The following is a 17,596-nucleotide window of genomic DNA, read 5'->3' on the forward strand; positions in this document are numbered from 1 at the left end:
TCCACTTACTCCTGATCGACTGGTGAGCAAACCGGTTGACCCGTCGTAACCCAAAGCAATCTCTGCTCTGCCGCGTTCGGACAATTTCTCCAGGAATCCAACCGCAGAAATTTTCAATTCGGATTTATGGTCCTGTGTATTTTCGATGGAACTAACGACACTGCTATAATCTCGTAAGAATTGGATCTTATTGCCCGCGCTGTCCGTTACCGTAGACAATTTGCCGAAACTCGTATTCTTGCTATACAGGAAGGAATAGCGAGTCTTTCCAGACGTTAAGTCCTTCGTCGAGATATGTTGGCCGTAGCGATTAAACACATAAATCTCGTTTGAAGGCGGGAATGGAATGCGGAACTCCCCGTTTTCATCGTGATTCGGAAGATAGGGTTGAAGAGCCAAGATATGAAGGCTGCCCTGATCAGCCACGTGCAAGATACCATCCGGTGAAACGGCCAGAGCCGATATTGCAATGAATTTAGCATTCGACGAAAGGAGCGTTTCAGTACTGCTAGTATCATCCATGCAGGTGCACGTATCCATGTCTTTGGTACTGGGCGTAGTATTGTTGCACTCGCATTGGCCGCGCAGTCTCTCTTGCTGTTGGCCTGCAAAATGTGACATCTTCCCGGAGGAATCGACAATTCTGATAGAGTTTACTCGATGAGAATCACGATCCGCTATGTACAATTCACCAGTTGGACTGAAACCGACGGCCAACACGGATCCTAAAACCTCGTCTGGTTTCTTCGAATTTATCGTTAGAGACGAATTCAGTTTCGGAAGTTCGTCATTGCCATTGCTATTGGTGTTTGCGTTACTGGTACAGTGAAGAGGCGTACCAGCAACCACGCGCACTTTCAAGTCACTGGTGAGTTTCAACACTAATCTATCGTCGATGAAGTGTAAGGATCCATCTAATGGGCTCAGGGTTAATCCAGTGGGCCATTGTAACTGAGCCTGATGCGCGGGAATGGCTCCAATACAGGGAGCGGGTGACCAATGATTATGATGACCATGATGTCCTACGAGCGTGTGTATGATACCTCGAGGGTCGACAGCACGAATGTTCGTTCCATCGGCAATGTACATTGTTTTATCAGCTGCGATTGCAATTCCTGTGAATCATAAAAAATTATTATAATTATATTTTACAAGTAATCCTTGATTCTAATAATTCACAATTCTTCCGAAATGTATGTGTTCGCAATTTTATAAAATTATCTTTTAAATTATTCGAAATTATTCTAATAGTGCAAACGCTTTTCAAGAAAATGACATATATTTCAATTTATTCTTTACCTTTAGGATGAGCCAATTTTGCATGAATGGCCGGACCCTCGTCGCCACAATGGCCCTCGTCACCTGGAATACATCTTTCGCCGCTTCCAACAACAGGCTCGATATTAATACTGGGATCTTGGACTTGTTCCAACGAGAGGGCCTTCAATATCTGATGTTTCTCCGGATCGCTGATGTACAAGTGTCCGTCAGCCGGCGAGATGCACAGATAATACTGATACGCCACTTGAGTCGCACTGCAAAAGATACGTGTTTAGCTTAGATTTGAACTATCGCTAAATTTTCGATTTGCAAATCTCACAAGAAGATATGAAAATCAGTTACCTCAAGATCAGGACGGTGTAAACCTTTCCTTCGGGCGTAATTCTGCGTACGAGATTGAAGTCTCCGACGTATATACTGCCATCAGGTCCACTGGCTAATGCCACCGGCGTCAGGAGTCTGGCGTCTTTAGCAAGACCGTCGCAACTCTGACACACCAAACTTCTCTGGAGGCCGGTGCCCATAACCACTTTTACAGTGCGCGGATACTGTTTGAAATGTAGAGTGGAGCCGTCGCCTTTCTGCAGGATCCCCTCGTGGAAGTTGTAATGGTGATGGATATCGAGTCCCCAGCCGCCGATATCGGAGATATCGACGTCGAATCCTTGCAAAGTGGCCGTCTGCGTCTCCCATATCACCGACGGACAAGTGGAATGCTGATAGCCGATCGAGATCCTCGCTTGTGCCACGCCGTACACCTTCTGCTTGTAAACGTTTCTCTTGTTCCAGGCGAACGTGTGCGTCAGATTCGGGTCGGCCTCGTACGTTTTCGTGTGAAGCGAGCCCTCGATCTCCACGTGCACGTGTACGTGCGTCAGCGATTTCGGAATGAACGGCCCGGTCAGTTGCATCCTCACGGTAGAGAGATAGCCCGCAGCCTGACTGCTTTGATACATCAAGTGGAGATTGGAGCCCGGAATAGCGATGCTTTCCTGCACGATCTGCAAGCGAAGTTTAACGTTGCGTTAATGCGTCACACAGTGCTGTAATCTCCATCGTAAATATTGTTACATTCATGCAATACCCTTTGATGTTACCCTTCTCACGCAACACGGCGAGATTTGTTTATTTAGCATACAAGATTTGCTATTTGACTCGTATGTTATAAAAATCTCAAACTGCTTTTCGCTTAAGATCGATGAGAGACAATTATATGTCGTGCAAGAATTTTAAACTGTCTTAATTCGAAATCGAGACTTTATTTTGATGCAATGGGAGGGTTATAATTAAATCGTTTGCGAAGCAGAAAACTTACTTGACTCTCAGCAAAGACCAAGCTCTTTCCAGGCAAACCACCAACTTTTTCCGGCATCCAGGTGCTAACGATAATTGGCCGTAGCGTCTCATGATCGTGCTCCAGGCACGGACCGTGCTCGCTAAAGAGTCCCATCGAAATCCCTGGGAAGCCTATTATATTGTACTCCGTAAATGATAAGAAACTCAAAAATGTATAACACTCAAGGACGGAACAAAGACGGCACACACGTTGAACAGCTCTGAAAACGAGGGACTCCATGAAGATCGCGCGCGGTTAACGGGCGCACGATCCACAGCGACGTGGTCGCGCGAGAAGCAATAATAAATTACGTAGACCATTTTAACAGAACTTTTTACAAATAATAAAAAAAATGCTGCTCGTTTCTTTTGTTATCTCTTCTTTTCCCTGCGCGCCGGGCTCGGTTTCAGGTGATCGAGCACGTACGCGCGTTTATCGAAACGTTTGTGACGTTAATGGGTAACGCGATCCGACACGTAACACGATGAGATATATGTGTACCAGGTCGACCGACCAAAAAAAAAGAGAAAAAAAAAGAGGGAAAAAGGGAACAAAAATCCGTAATCCATATCCGAGGCTCGATGCTTACCAACTGCCGGGCTCGGCGGCTGGTTGGATTTATACGATTCGCCTTCCTTGCTGAGGATCATCACAACGGGCGGCAGGACCACGATCTGATTCCAAGGTACGAAGACGGTCCTCGTGAGAGGTTTGAAGGGGCTGCGCTGGAATTGAAGCGTCACGGCGCCTCCGCCATTGACCAGGACGTCGAACCTGATCAAAGTACGTAAATGCATTTCGAACTCCATTGCCGCCGGTATTACGTAAGGATCCGACGTAGGTCGATCAAGATAGTGCGCCCGCTTTATCCGAGAATGAATGTCCGACGAGGCCTTAGAATTGGAACGTGTGTCTTGAAAGATTCCTCATCTCCTTTGATTAATTTTCTAAGTGTGGCATATCATTAACTAACAATTTTGAGACATTTTCTTATACAGAAAAATTTATTTCAGGTGAATTTTTTGCAACAAATAACAAAAATTTTTATATTCAAAATTTTTTATTTCTTTTTTAAAGCAAAATGAGGGGGTTGCACGAAATTTTTAATATAATATAACTAATTATTAAAAGAACAATAATGGCTTTCAAAGTATTAACGATGTGTAATTTTAAAACTTTGCTAAAGGGTTATTATAATTGTACTGGTTCTATTTATTGACGTGAACAATGGACGAAGTAGATTTTTATTTATACGTGCTTTGTAATTTCTTCCTTTCAGCCCGTTCGTTATTTAAGTTTGTATCTAGGTTCAAAAGTGCGCTATGGAATTTAATGAAGTAATATCCTTTCTCATATAAAATTACTAGCTTCTCTGGAAAGTTGGAGCGTGGAAACAAAAACTGCAGAACATATTTTTAACAGGATTTATAGTAGCACTGTGGTCATTTTATTATTAATGTAGTTAGATTTAACGTCCCCATTGAACTATTTATAAAATAATCTTCATACACGTTTATAACGGCAATTTTTCTGAGATAAAACAAAATATCCTGCAAAATTGATTACCTTTACATTAAAATAATTTCCATATTTTATTCCGCTGCAAGAGATTTTTTGCGTATTAAAAATTTGGTAAAGATTACATAAAAATTCGCAAAATGTGAAGTCAGATTTTACTTTAATATACGGTCAGTTGTTATGCGCTGAAAAATTCATTCTAAGTTATAACGCGCTGTAACGATATTATAATTGAAGGTGCGTCAATGAATAGAATAATACGTACGCGCTTGTTATTTCGCATTTATGAACATTAATTACGAGTAGGCGCGGTGTTCCGGTCGTCGGATTAATATGAATTAAATCGGAAGAGAATGCTCGAAACAAAGTTTCGTAACGAGTAGATTCGGTCGATATGCGAACGCATTTCGACGACCTGCGATGCACCGCGAGGGCCATGGACCTGAACCGTGGTACCGTAGGTTTGCACGGAGTAATTAGTAAGCTTTCGACATCATTAGCTCGGGCTTTGATGCGGTCTAGTATCCCAACTCCTCCGCTTTCCTGTTTCAGAATTATTCTCGCCAGGATTGCTGTATACCCTCGCCTGATGTAGTCGTTCCCGGCTACATCCCCATGCCGCCCCCTTTCATTACAATGTAGCCTTGATACTATCGCGCAGGACGTCCAGAGCCCCGGCCCTACATGTCGTGCTCATCGCATGTGCAAATGCTAATACAACGATGATGACGGAGACGGGCGCGCGCGCGCGCGTGTGTATGTGTGTGTGTGTGTTAGGTCGTCGCTGTAACTATAAACGAATGTAACAACGTGCAACTCTTTCCACGAATCCCTTTCTATCGCTGGCAATATATTATTCCACGATAGTATGACCCACTTATTTCACACACGACACTCAAGGATAATTAGCAATTAGCAGATACGGATTTGAGATTACGCTCTTAAATGTTCTCAGTGCGCGATGCTAATGCGTATATAATAATCTGGATTACGCCCGTGGTATCCGTCATTTATGTTATGGATGTCTGTCATTAATCGTGCAAATCCCTCTTTCAAAATAATATTATGCCACCGTAATAACTACATCGGCTTAAAATACGAACGGCATAATTGCCTCTACGTGTGTAATGGTGAATTATTAATATGAATTACTATCCATTACCATATCTATTAGGGACAAGCCAGAATGCACGTTTAAAATCATTTATATCATTTATACGCATTCGTGAAATTCCAACTCGGACATTTCGTCTAACTTTTTAGACTGAGGAGAAATAATCAAGCCTTTTACTTGTGTTCAATATTTAAACACGCACTATGATAATCGACCTTTTTTCAAACATATCAGCCTTGAACATCATTATTAGATATAATGATATTTAAGACTATTTCAATATATCTAGGAAATAAATTTACCGTTAAGCTTTCAAAATTATTATTTGATTCTTCCTATAAATTTTATCACTTTAACTTAGGAAGACAACTTTAACAATATAACAAGTAAATAGAAAAATTGTAAAGTTGGGTGATATAGAATAAAGTATAAGTAGATTATTGATCCTTACCATCCATCTGCTCTGGTCAAGGTGAATCCGAAGCGCGAGTCCCTGTCCACGGACACTCTGATGCCTACTATTCCGAGTCCTTGTTCGGTAACAACTTGGCCTCGCATCACCGCAACTCGACTGTTACAAATTACAGATATATCGGGGTCCACCGAAGCGGGATCGTTTCGTCGACCCATTAATCCGCGAAATGCTGATTTAAAACGAAGTATTCTCACAATTTGCATCTATCTACGATCGGAATGCAATTTCGATCGATGCGCGGTGTTGAAGCGAAGGTAGTAGTATTTTGTAAAAACCGTGAATTTTCATAGCGTCTCTATTAGAACATTGTTCGCGTCAGAACATAAATACGAATAAACCGGAATTACGTTTCGGAATATCCAATCACAGATACCATCATAATTAACGTCCATTCAAGGCTTTCAGTCTTGAAATAAATACTTCGGTAATTTTAGATTTTAATTATTTTCGTAATCATTGATACACTTTGCACACTTTCATAAGATTCCGAAGCTATACGTTTCAAATTATGTCACGATTCAATTTTCCGCGAACAACGGCGGCGTACTATTAATACCCACTTAGTGCCCGCCTAATTAACGGGTAATGCGATCGTACTAGTCGGTTGGTGCACGACCGGTGTCTTTACGCGGGCGCGGACGCGAGCAATCGATTTCGCCTGTTAAATCAGCTTCCGCGGTCAACGGTTCAATGCGATCCAATATTCTCACTTCGCTGCCAATACAATCCGCAACTCCATTCGGCCGACATTCGACGGCCGCGTTGCCACGTACAAGGGAAGCTAATGCCTCTGGCTGAATCGAGGAGCGATACAAATTGATTTTACAAATAGAACAATGCCGCGTAGGCGAGGGGGGGGGGGAGTGGCGGAACGGGGGCGAGGGAAAGGCGCGGGTCGTGGGGTTGGAACGGCGGGGGCAGCGGAACACGCGCAGTGCGTCGACGATGCATTGTGCTCGCGGAAAATCAGCATTCGCGATAGTGGCGATGGCAGCGAGGCGGGAACATTCTTCTCGGCACTGACTTTCAGGATATTCAGAGACCAGAAAAAAAGAAGGAAAAAAAGAAGAAAGAAAAGAAGACATAATACTTCGTCCCGAAGCGGATGGACGCGGGAGTAGAGGAAAGGGACCAGGATCGGGGGGGGGGGGGGAGGGAAAATTCGTAGGGAAATTATCTCGTGAGAGAATTAAAAGGCATGCAATCATGTTATATAGATACGTAGTAGAGGCGTGAGATATGTAATATGTAATATAATAATAGACGTATCATATGAACTTTTCGTGGACGGAACTTTGGAGGGGGAGCAAGAGAAATGGAGGCTGTGGACTCTCGGCGAGAGAAAGTTTGGAATGTTTGAAGCTGAATATTTTAAGCGATTCGTGTAGTGCTGAATATAATGAGGTCGATGTATATAGGTACGTAGATAATATATATAATGTATATAAGAGACATATGCGACGATGTCGCATGTGTGTATGTAGCTTGTTACACCTACCCTCGCGGGCCGGCCGGGGTAACGAATGTAACGCGACACGTGCGACATGAGCTACGGTCCCCCGCGCCGTGTAACAAGCTATATACTCGTTTATATGCATTCGGTATGTAGATATATATATAGATATATATATTTATCAGTCTCTAAGGGATTGCGTATGGGGGCATATTCGTTCTTGGAGGATCACGCGTGTCCCCAACGCTGTGCTGCAACGATGGTCGATGGTCGCATCATCACGCAGGGCCACCGACCGTTTCCAATTATCGCGATTATCAAGTTCACAGATTTCACGGGTGCTCAGGGATCGAAACCGGGATTATTTCGATGACGTTGGTACTTACTGTTAGGTAAAAGAAGCGCTGAATGTACAGCGACGTATGTTAATTTCTTCAAGATCACTAAAACAACGTCGATATCTTATCCGAACTAGTGACACCTTTCTGAATAATTACTTGTGCGATTAAAGAAGAAAGATTCTCATACTTTTGTATAATATTCTCATATTTTTGTATAATATTCACAATGATCTTACAGGAATGTAATTTTGTTTAAGATATTGAACGGATTAGTGGTGTGAGATAGTATATAGTCAGACACATAATATAATACTCAATTATTTTTACACTATAAAAAAATGCACGGTTTTTCATTTTTTGCAAGAAATAGAATTTTACAAAAAATCTTTAAATCTTTAAATTATCAGTAGTTTTCCTCCGTAACTCATTTATATTCTATATTCTTCGCCAATCTTTTCTGCCATTGCCGAATAGATGATAGCAGATATGCATTTCCACGCATGCGAGGGAACGAAATGTGATTTTGCTGTCGGGTAATACTACCGGTTTCGATCACTGATCGTGCCTTCATTTCGAATGGCTTGGAGATCAAACTGCGCCGGGGAGGCGGGCGCTGATCCTCCAAGTGTGAGCATAGCAAGGTGGCAGGCACAGTCGTCACTACTGTACGTCCAAACCCATAGTGAATGATAAACAGAAAAAGAAAAACGGATGATGCCCGAATGCACCGAGATCTCTAAAAAGGCAGTTGTAGTCAACCTATATGCAAATAATGAAACAAGAGAATGTACACGCGCGACGTGTACCTAACGCCGTTAAGAATTAATATTAATCTAACAGCTTTTTATTTTGCGTTACTCTTTTCTTCTTTTTTTTTTCTTTCTCTACGCCGAATTTCACGAGCGAATAGGTGATCTCATTCTCTTACTCTATTCTTACGTGAATCTTTCTCTCGGTTTATATGTCTTTTTTTCTCTCTCCCTTTCTCTCTCTCCGCCCCTCTTCCGTCGTTCTCGCGCGAACGAGAACGTCGAGGACCGATCTCGGAGAAATATCAAGACGCACGAGAGACCGCGAATTTTCAGTCGAAATAATCTCTTAGCGGAATTAACAAACGTTCGTCGTTTTCAATAAGTACTCCGCGCCAGAAAAAAGCATCGTTAAGTTAGTAAAGCAGGAATCTCGAGGTTAGACGGACGAGGTAGAGCTCAGGATTGGCCGGGTCTGGGTGTGATTATCTCGGTGGGTTTCAATTTTCTCGGATATCGGATAAAGACAGACACAGGGCGTTGGTGTCGGGGTCATTGGCACATTTTAGACAGGTGATAATAGACGCAGACAAGGGACAAGGAGAGACGGTCCTTTGGGGTCTTTTATCATAAACTGTACGGTGCCGATTAGCAATACTTGCCGATCCGTCGATAGAACAGAAAGCGAACATGTACACTTGTTGAGTTATTATTTCGTGTTCGTATCGTATATGTATATATATAATAATATATGATAGAAAAAGGAACGATATAATAAAAAGAACGCAACAGAGTCGTTCACGCAAGAGGCGCGCAATAAGGTCAGCGTTCGTGTAAAATGCTAGGACGTTCACTATAAGACAAGTTCGACAGGATGGTACATAAAGTGCAAGCCTGGCAAACACAAACAACACAAGACCAGGTTCGTAAGTACACGACTCGTAACATACTATTATGTATATCAGTCATATGGCTAACGCATCTAAGGGACAAGAAGACAAGACATAACAGAAAGGGGAGACAACAATCTGACGACATATCACAGATAACACAGAGACAATTCGTACGGTTGACTTTAATGTATACGTGAAGAGCATTTGCCCATGGACCAGACGCTCCGGATGATGCGTACAAGTGTATGTTTTTCATAAGCGAGATAAAAGGTAACCCGAAAACTAACGAGATTCTGTATATCGCCGTAAAAAGGAAATGGCATATAGAATTTTCAGGATTAGATAGCGGTTATTTTCAGAACGTTTCGTTTCGATTTTTTTCTTTTGTATGATTAAACTTCGTCCTGGATCTATTTCCGACGTGGATTTTACACAAAACAAGAGAGAGTGTTCCACAAAGAGGATTCTAAAAAAGTAGGTTATCGAATATTTGTTGTAAATTCGATATCAATATCGGGAGGATTGTTTCTCGTTCGTATGTTTTTTCGAAGTCCATGGCGTTTTTATTTGCGAACATGTATTTGACTATTTTTATAAAAATATAGACGGAAACCCGACGAGAGACGCGCGCACGCGGCGTGGCGCTACCTCGAGCGGGATAAACCGCCGCAAAAACCGTCAACGACTCATCTCCTGTACGTATCAACGCGAGCGTGGCCATGAAGCGCGAAAGTGAATAAAGACAGATAGGTCAGACAGGTAGATAGAGGCTGAAAGAGAAAGATAGATGGATAAATAGATAGATAGATAGAGAAAGAAAAGAAAGCTAGATAAAGAGATATAGGCTAGAGATAAAGAGATAGATAGATAAATAGAGAGAGAGAGAGAGAGAGAAAGAGAGAGAGAGAGAGAGAGAGAGAGAGAGAGAGAGAGAGAGAGAGAGAGAGAGAGAGAGAGAGAGAGAAAGAGAGAGAGATAGAAAGGGAGAGGACGAAGTAGAATAAGGGGTGGAGGCAGATGAAAGAGATGAGAGACAAATAAGCAAAGTGTGATCAAACATTGGCGAAACGCAAATATTCGTATAATGAGAAATGATAACAGGCTGTTATATGGACGGCGTCAAAACAAGGAAGGCAGAAAGAGAGACAAAGAGAACGAAACATAGGAAAGTAATGACAGTGTAGGCAGGCTAAAAAGGTTCGATATATAAATACATAAGTGTTACATATTAATGGGTCATACGAAAGACATGTAAGATGAATGTACGAGCGAAACGAGCAATAGATGATACTTTGTTCTTTCTTTTTTTTTTTGGATAATGAACGATTAGCGAGAGCTTGAGCTGCAACTTACCGCGGTGTAAAGGAACTCCAGAACGTACTACGTGTGGGAAAAACCAACGAGAAGAAAGGGCGTTACCACGGTCACAGAACCCGCGTTTGCGGGCAAAAAACGGAGGCGCGTGCGCAGCATTGCGCGAGCAATCGTTTCTCTCGAGCAATTGCCCCCGAACGGCAATTTTTCTACTATTGCGAGCGCGATCGCGTGTGTCACCGACCGCGCACGTTATAAAACTATATACATATCCGCCGCGATTTTCGGCCGCGATCCGGGGCCGAGCGGTGCCCCGGTCTTTCCGTTCTCAGCTCCGTCCCGGCACCGGCTGGACCGGCACGGAGACCCCGCGAGAGTGCTCCTCGCAATGTTCCGCACGCCATTACAGAAACAATAGACGTAGACACACACTAATCAAGCGTACCCATCACACACGCGATTCTTCCAGTCACACAACATGAACACAGTCACTCTCAGACTCATTCAACATAGAGTGGTATACAGTGTGACAGACACAAGTTGGAAACTACGCAACGCATACACATATGTATATAATGATGTATATATATATATTTAAATAAATAAATAAATATATATATATATATATAAATATAGGACCCGGAAAAACAAATGACCGGTCATATGTTAATTCGGCGTCGTTTCGACCGGGGATGGTGCTTCATGACGTCACCCTTGGCGCGGGCATCCTGATGGAGCGACCGAGGGAAACTCTTATCAATTCGGTCTAACCAGGGTCGAAAGGATCACCCGGATCGACAACGAGAGGAGATTCCATCGGCGTCGATCTAGGACCCGGGCTGCGAGGGACGATCCTCGAATATTGATTACGCTGTCCGAGCAACCTCAATGCCAGTCTGAATACCTGATTCACGGCGGAGCGCTTGTATCCGCGAGCATCTTTCTCGTTTGGAGCGAACGCGCTCTAAAAATCGCGTTAACGCAAATAGCCTCTCGAAGGAGATACGAGAATTCTGATAGTGAAAAAGTAACACGTCAAAGTTATTCATGAAGCTTACGAACTCTGAAGACAAATGATGAAAATGATGGACATCTTAGTAATTGTTCATTTAAATCAATAGGTGTTGAAGTATATGAATGAATCTGAAATAGCGTTATTAAATGTGTAATACATATTTCAATGTTATTTAAGTTCAGTTTAGATTTAGTTGAAAGATAATTAACAATATCCTATTGTTGAAAGTTTTGTTGTGCAAGTATACTCGGAATGGTAATCGATATTCCAGCGATATTACGAGACGAATGGACAATGGACAAAAACAATGCTCTAAATGCTCGACTTCTGAAACAGTCTTCGACGACAACATGGACCTTATTATACGCACCGTATACAAAGTTTTCGTGGAACAAAAAGAAGGAAATGCTACGAGAAATTTCAAACTTGTGTCTACCATATCTAGAAATACTTTTACGAGTGGGCGAGTCACGGCGCGCTTGTGCTCTTTGACATCGATAGTTCTCTGCACAGACTTCTACAGATAATTGCAAATTCTCGTTAAGGGAGTTTTTGATCTCTGCCCGTCTGACTCAACCATTCGTACGCTTTATCTATGAACTCCTTTCTCGTAATCGCTTAACAAATGGCCAGATTATTGGTGTCGAAAAGCAATTTTGAAAATTGTATCTTTGTTCTTCCTTATATATGTTAGTTTTATTGCGCGCAGGCCGAGTACTGTTTATACTTTATGACGATAACGAACAGTGCCTAGAGTACATTAACGCGTGAAAAATGAATTAACTAATAATAAGGTAATACAAAAGCAAGTCTCTAGCATATTCTCGTTATGCAGACTTTCGTCATTCAGTCCGTAGGCAAAACGGAGCCTTTTTTCGGTCTTCGGCTGTGGGGTGATTGGTAATCTGGTAGTGGTAAAGGGTTACACACAGAGGATAAACACTAGACAAAATACACGATACCCCCGAAGTGCCGTCGCGGCTTCTTCCAGCTGAGCCGCATACATATCGACGATCACTTCTTCAGTGCCGAACAAAGAAAGACAGACAAAATTTAACTCATTAAAAGAAATGTCTTAAAAAAAAATAAACTTTTTATATTTAGATTTCATTCAGCTTATCTTTTTTAATATCTTCTTTAATCATATTTGCTGCTTAAAATATTTCATTAATTTCACTAAAATGTGATTCTATATATGTTCATTAATTATGAAATTAAATATATTGAAATATTTTGTTTGCATTCATAAAGTTTGTAAACTTTAACGATTTTTAATGAGTTTTTCTTAGACTAGCAATAAATAATAATCTTCTTTCTTCCCTAGTAATGTATAAAAATATAAATAAATTTCGTTGATTGTAAATTTAATATGTATTTATTTAATATAGCATTTGTTAACTTTAATTAAAAATACACGTCTAAAATTTTTATCGTCAAGATGATCAATTAACGGAAAATCTTTGATTGGCAATCGTTCCGAAGTAATCATCGATATAATTGGCATTCGGAGGGGGGAAAGGGGTGAAACACTAGGAAAGGATGGTTAGGGGGTTGCAGGGTGTCACCCACCGGGGGCTCTCCTGATATTTCAGCTGTTACGGATGTGGATTCATGACGATTCGATCAAATTTTTGTAGCGTTCAATGGCCGCTCACGATGGGGGGGATATCAATTTAATAAATAATTAATCGCAGTATCTTCATTTAAATAATATTTGCGACATATAACGTCCGTTCGTGAACCAATAGTTTCGACGTGTGACATGTTTAATCATCATATTAATTTAATAATTTATATTGTGTTGCAAATTATATGACGATATCGATAAGACTATGATGATTTTTGAATTTGTAAATTGTTTCAGCCCATCATTTTCACGACTAAACTCTGTTTATTATCAATTTATAATGTAGGGCAGGAATATAGAGATTCTCTCATAATATCAAATTTTGTATATCTATTTTGCACGTGTTTATGTATTCGTATTAAACGTATATTTCACAAACAAAATTTATATTACGCTTCCATGATAAATTAAAAACAAGTTATACGTATTCAAAGCTGAAAATATATATTTTAATTAACTTTGTCTCGTCCACGTGAAATTATTGGTGCGCATCCATCGTGCACGCATGTGCAATTTATGTGTCGTATATACATATCCTACATAAAAGAAAAGTATAGTAACAAATAAATAATAAATAAATATGAGAAAGTATGTACCCCATCGTAAACGTGTTACCACAAATTGTGAAACGCGTAAGTTACATAATAATATTCATAACTCGATAACCGCGTGCAGCGTGACGCGATATATTGTATTTTCGCACATTAAATTTGTCAGTCCTGTAAATTGCAATTTTGATATTAATAACGCTTTTTAGGACGTTCACTGCATACGTCGAAGACAAATTTCGCGGCGTGCCGTACCGAAAGGAACGAAAGTGCTCAAACCAAACACGATGATACGCGTATTTCTGGCTAACGATAAAACCGAGAAAAGTAATGCGCGGTTGCATGAAAGTCGTAAAAAGGCCAAACTATGACACGCAGCTATGCTATTTTATCTTCATTAAATGTCATATGTGCAACGTTTACGATCGACCGAGTCGTTGCCCGCGTTTATGTTCTTCTAAAGCATTAATGCAAAAATAAAAAAAAAAGAGAAACACCCGCGTGAGATGTGTCGCGCGGAAAATCTGTCAGAAATTTAATGGAGAAATAGCGAGCTCTCGGTCGTTCGAACACGTCACTCTCGCTTATCTTATGAAAGTAAGAGACTAAGCGAATTCTAATTCGAATTTTAATCCGTCCGGGTGGAAATGATCGATCTTACCTTTCCGTGTACTCGTCCATGTGGGCGTAGCTCTGTACGCTGTTCTCCTCGACGAGGAATTTCACTCGCTGGTAGAAGGACGCTGTGACGCTGGGCGGTTGTTTTCGAAGGAGAACGTCCACGGGATTATTACTAGCAAGGCACATGATATGTTCTGAGCAAGCTTCGTGCGAGCAACACTCACTGTCAGAACAGTCCATCATGCCATCTAAGAAACGCAATCTATTAGATATCCACTCGAACACGTCTCGCACTCGATGAGATTCTATTTCTTAAGCAGCCCTTAGACGCTCAATATTATTGTACAATAATACTGTACCATACTCCTTAAAATTTTAATATAAATGGCTCCTAAACGTTAGACATTATTGTACAATATTTTAGATTGTATATTATTGATTGTCTGTAAGCTACATTCAGAATTTGTACAATATATTGTGTCAATCAAAAATTCTTTGAAATACATTGTATAATAAATTGTATAAATTGTAAAATATTGCGCTGTTTATACTGTTGCATTATATATTTTCAATTGTCAATTGTAATTTTACAATGTTTATCTTTAGTATTAATAGATTATCAGAATTAACGCTGATTAATGAAACTCGAATACTTGATTACTTTTGTTCATGTGATATATCTCTAAAATTAAATATCGAGTAAGCACGAAAAAACATTTATATCATTCTTATTATTTAAAAATAATCATAGCAATAAATTATTTAGAATTTAATTAATAAATAATATGAGTCGAATGATAAAAATTCAACAATTTTAACAAAGATGATTTTAAATGATTGTAAATACTAAATGTTTTCCACTGTAGAATAAAAACAGGTAATATGGAATAGCAGCTTATTTTTTTAAAAAGAGTCATTCATTCAACAATCGCTGAAAGTTGTGGCTGTTATCAAATATGTTATAATAAATAGTAAATTTTATGTATAATTTATATAATAATTTAATGACTCTAGATTTAATTTTATAATTTTTATTATCCATGTACAATGTTTTTTTACGTGCCATTATACGATAAAGATATAAATTATTTAATTATATTATGGTCAATTTACATAAATAAACAAATTTGCTGTCTTTATTTATTGTATTATTTGTTACTGTTCCTGAAATTTGACACATATTATATAACCATAATATATATTTTTAGATCCCTTCATGGAGTAAACCAAAATTTAATGAAAACAAATTGCACAATACATTGTACAAATATAGTCTCCAAATGATCAATAATATTGTACAATATTAAAATAGATTGACACAATATGTTGCATAATATAACAAATCCTTAATACAACTTTCAAATGATGAATAATACAATGTAATATTAAATATTATTCAATAATATTGATTATCAAGGAGTCGCTTCAATTAGCCTTATCTTTTGTATTTTTATATTTTTATAAAACAAAAGAGCGGACAAAAATAAACGAAATTGTAATTTGATGTTTTATTTACGTTGTGTCATATTTTAATACTATGTTGAATGCTTTTATATTTTTCTGCCGTGGCAATACTATCTCAATAAATTTTCTCCTCTGACTTCGCAAGAATAATATCCGTTAGATACAGATGAGCAATGGTATGCTATTAATCAGCGTTGATTTAATGCCGGGTTACTTGAGGACTTACCTTCGTCATTGTCAACGTAATCATTACATTCCAATTCGAGTCGTATACTGCAATCTCTGCCCGCCCACCCGGTTGAACACTCGCAACTATATTCGCCATCCTGTAGAGTGCACAATCCGTGGCGGCTGCATCCATTCTCGCATCCAGCTATTAAAGGGAGAAAACCATTTTCAGATACAATTTTCAATAATTGCAGTTGACTAATCGATTATTGAAAAATAATATTGCGCAGCCTCGCGTCGGGGAACTTATTATCGATGGCAAATTATATACCCCGGTAAATACATGCCAAAGTGTAGCACCGAATTTATTTATGAAAACATAATCTTCTATTTTTTACGTACGTAACGTGCAATGTCTCCCATTCCATCCTTGACTGCATACGCAGGTGCCATTTTTGCATTGGCCATGCTCGGCGCAACGCGTATCGCATGGTTTTTGATCGCATTTCGTTCCGGTCCAGTCGTCATGGCATCTGCAAATAAGTATGCCTCGCATCTTATAGAATACGCATTTCGGAGACATTAATTACTTTTTGTTTTACAAATCAAAATTACGAAATGAGAACTACGAGTATCTGCGTAGGAAAATAAATACGATTTTTGTCACGTTAATCGCGTTGTACTTTGTAGTACGCGATGCGCAAATGTTTCTAACAGGATTCGTTATGTTAAACGGCGGTATCGCCGAACGTAAAATAATTTCTCGCCGTTTATACCAGCTGCAATAAAAAATGCGAGTTTGAACTGAGTTTCGAAGTTGTTCTGCCGTAGTGAGGAACTTTTTGCACTTAGAGCCTCTTTTACGCCAACTCTCGGGGATGGAACGGCGTGGAAAGCGGGGGCGGGGAGGCGAGAGGAGGTAGTAGACGAGAGGCGTCAGCTTTAGAATATGAGAAAGGAGATCCTCTCCCGCGTCCTTGATTCTGACAAAGGAAAGTAGGAAGGGACGAGGACGGTCCTTCGAGTTGTGATAAGTTGGCGCCTCGTAAGACAGAGCCTTTTTCTCGCAATTTTTCACCTTTTTAGCCTCAACTTTTGTGCCCGCGATCCCGGCGAGCAATTTACTCATTTTTAGGCCATTCTTCGCCCACATCTAGCCCACAATATTTCAATGTCCCGACAAAACGTTACTCTCCTTACCTCCCTCCCTCCCGCGGGCGCGGATTACTATTAAATGCTACGCGACGTGCCTCCCTCGTGCATTCGTCGTTGAAAACTTTACGACGTTTCTCATTCTTCGACGCGGCATTACCCGGTAATCTATTCCAGTCGTAAAAGTTGCAAAAAGCTCGCACGTCACACTCTATGAAGCACAGAGAGCGCGTAAATGGCCACCACGTCCGCACAATTCCGCAAATCTCCCGCATTAAACAATGATCTCGCGCGCGAGGTGCAGGCGTCATATGGGAGAGAAACGAATCGAGGTCGCATGGAATTTCTTTAATCCAAGAAAAACGAGACCCGGGCGTTGAGACACGCGTCACTTTCCTCGCTCAGTTCCGGAGAGGGGAACAGAGAGAGAGAGAGAGAGAGAGAGAGAGAGAGAGAGAGAGAGAGAGAGAGAGAGAGCGGCTGATGGTCAACGCCGGTTGCGCCAACGGGTAACCCAATTCCGGAAT

The 17,596-nt window shown here is 40.4% G+C and overlaps 1 protein-coding gene across 1 annotated transcript in view; it reads right to left on the reverse strand.

Moving 5' to 3' along the window:
- LOC105835246 (teneurin-a) overlaps positions 1-17,596 on the reverse strand; it is a 461,026-nt gene that overhangs the window by 8,743 nt on the left and 434,687 nt on the right. Inside the window, 9 exon segments of the mRNA XM_028191729.2 lie at positions 10-1,115; positions 1,300-1,535; positions 1,624-2,282; positions 2,597-2,748; positions 3,207-3,391; positions 5,701-5,820; positions 14,326-14,533; positions 15,976-16,122; positions 16,320-16,450. Of these exon segments, the coding sequence (XP_028047530.1) occupies positions 10-1,115; positions 1,300-1,535; positions 1,624-2,282; positions 2,597-2,748; positions 3,207-3,391; positions 5,701-5,820; positions 14,326-14,533; positions 15,976-16,122; positions 16,320-16,450 (2,944 nt within the window).

Source organism: Monomorium pharaonis, chromosome 1 (assembly GCF_013373865.1).
Source record: "Monomorium pharaonis isolate MP-MQ-018 chromosome 1, ASM1337386v2, whole genome shotgun sequence".
NCBI lineage: Eukaryota > Metazoa > Arthropoda > Insecta > Hymenoptera > Formicidae > Monomorium > Monomorium pharaonis.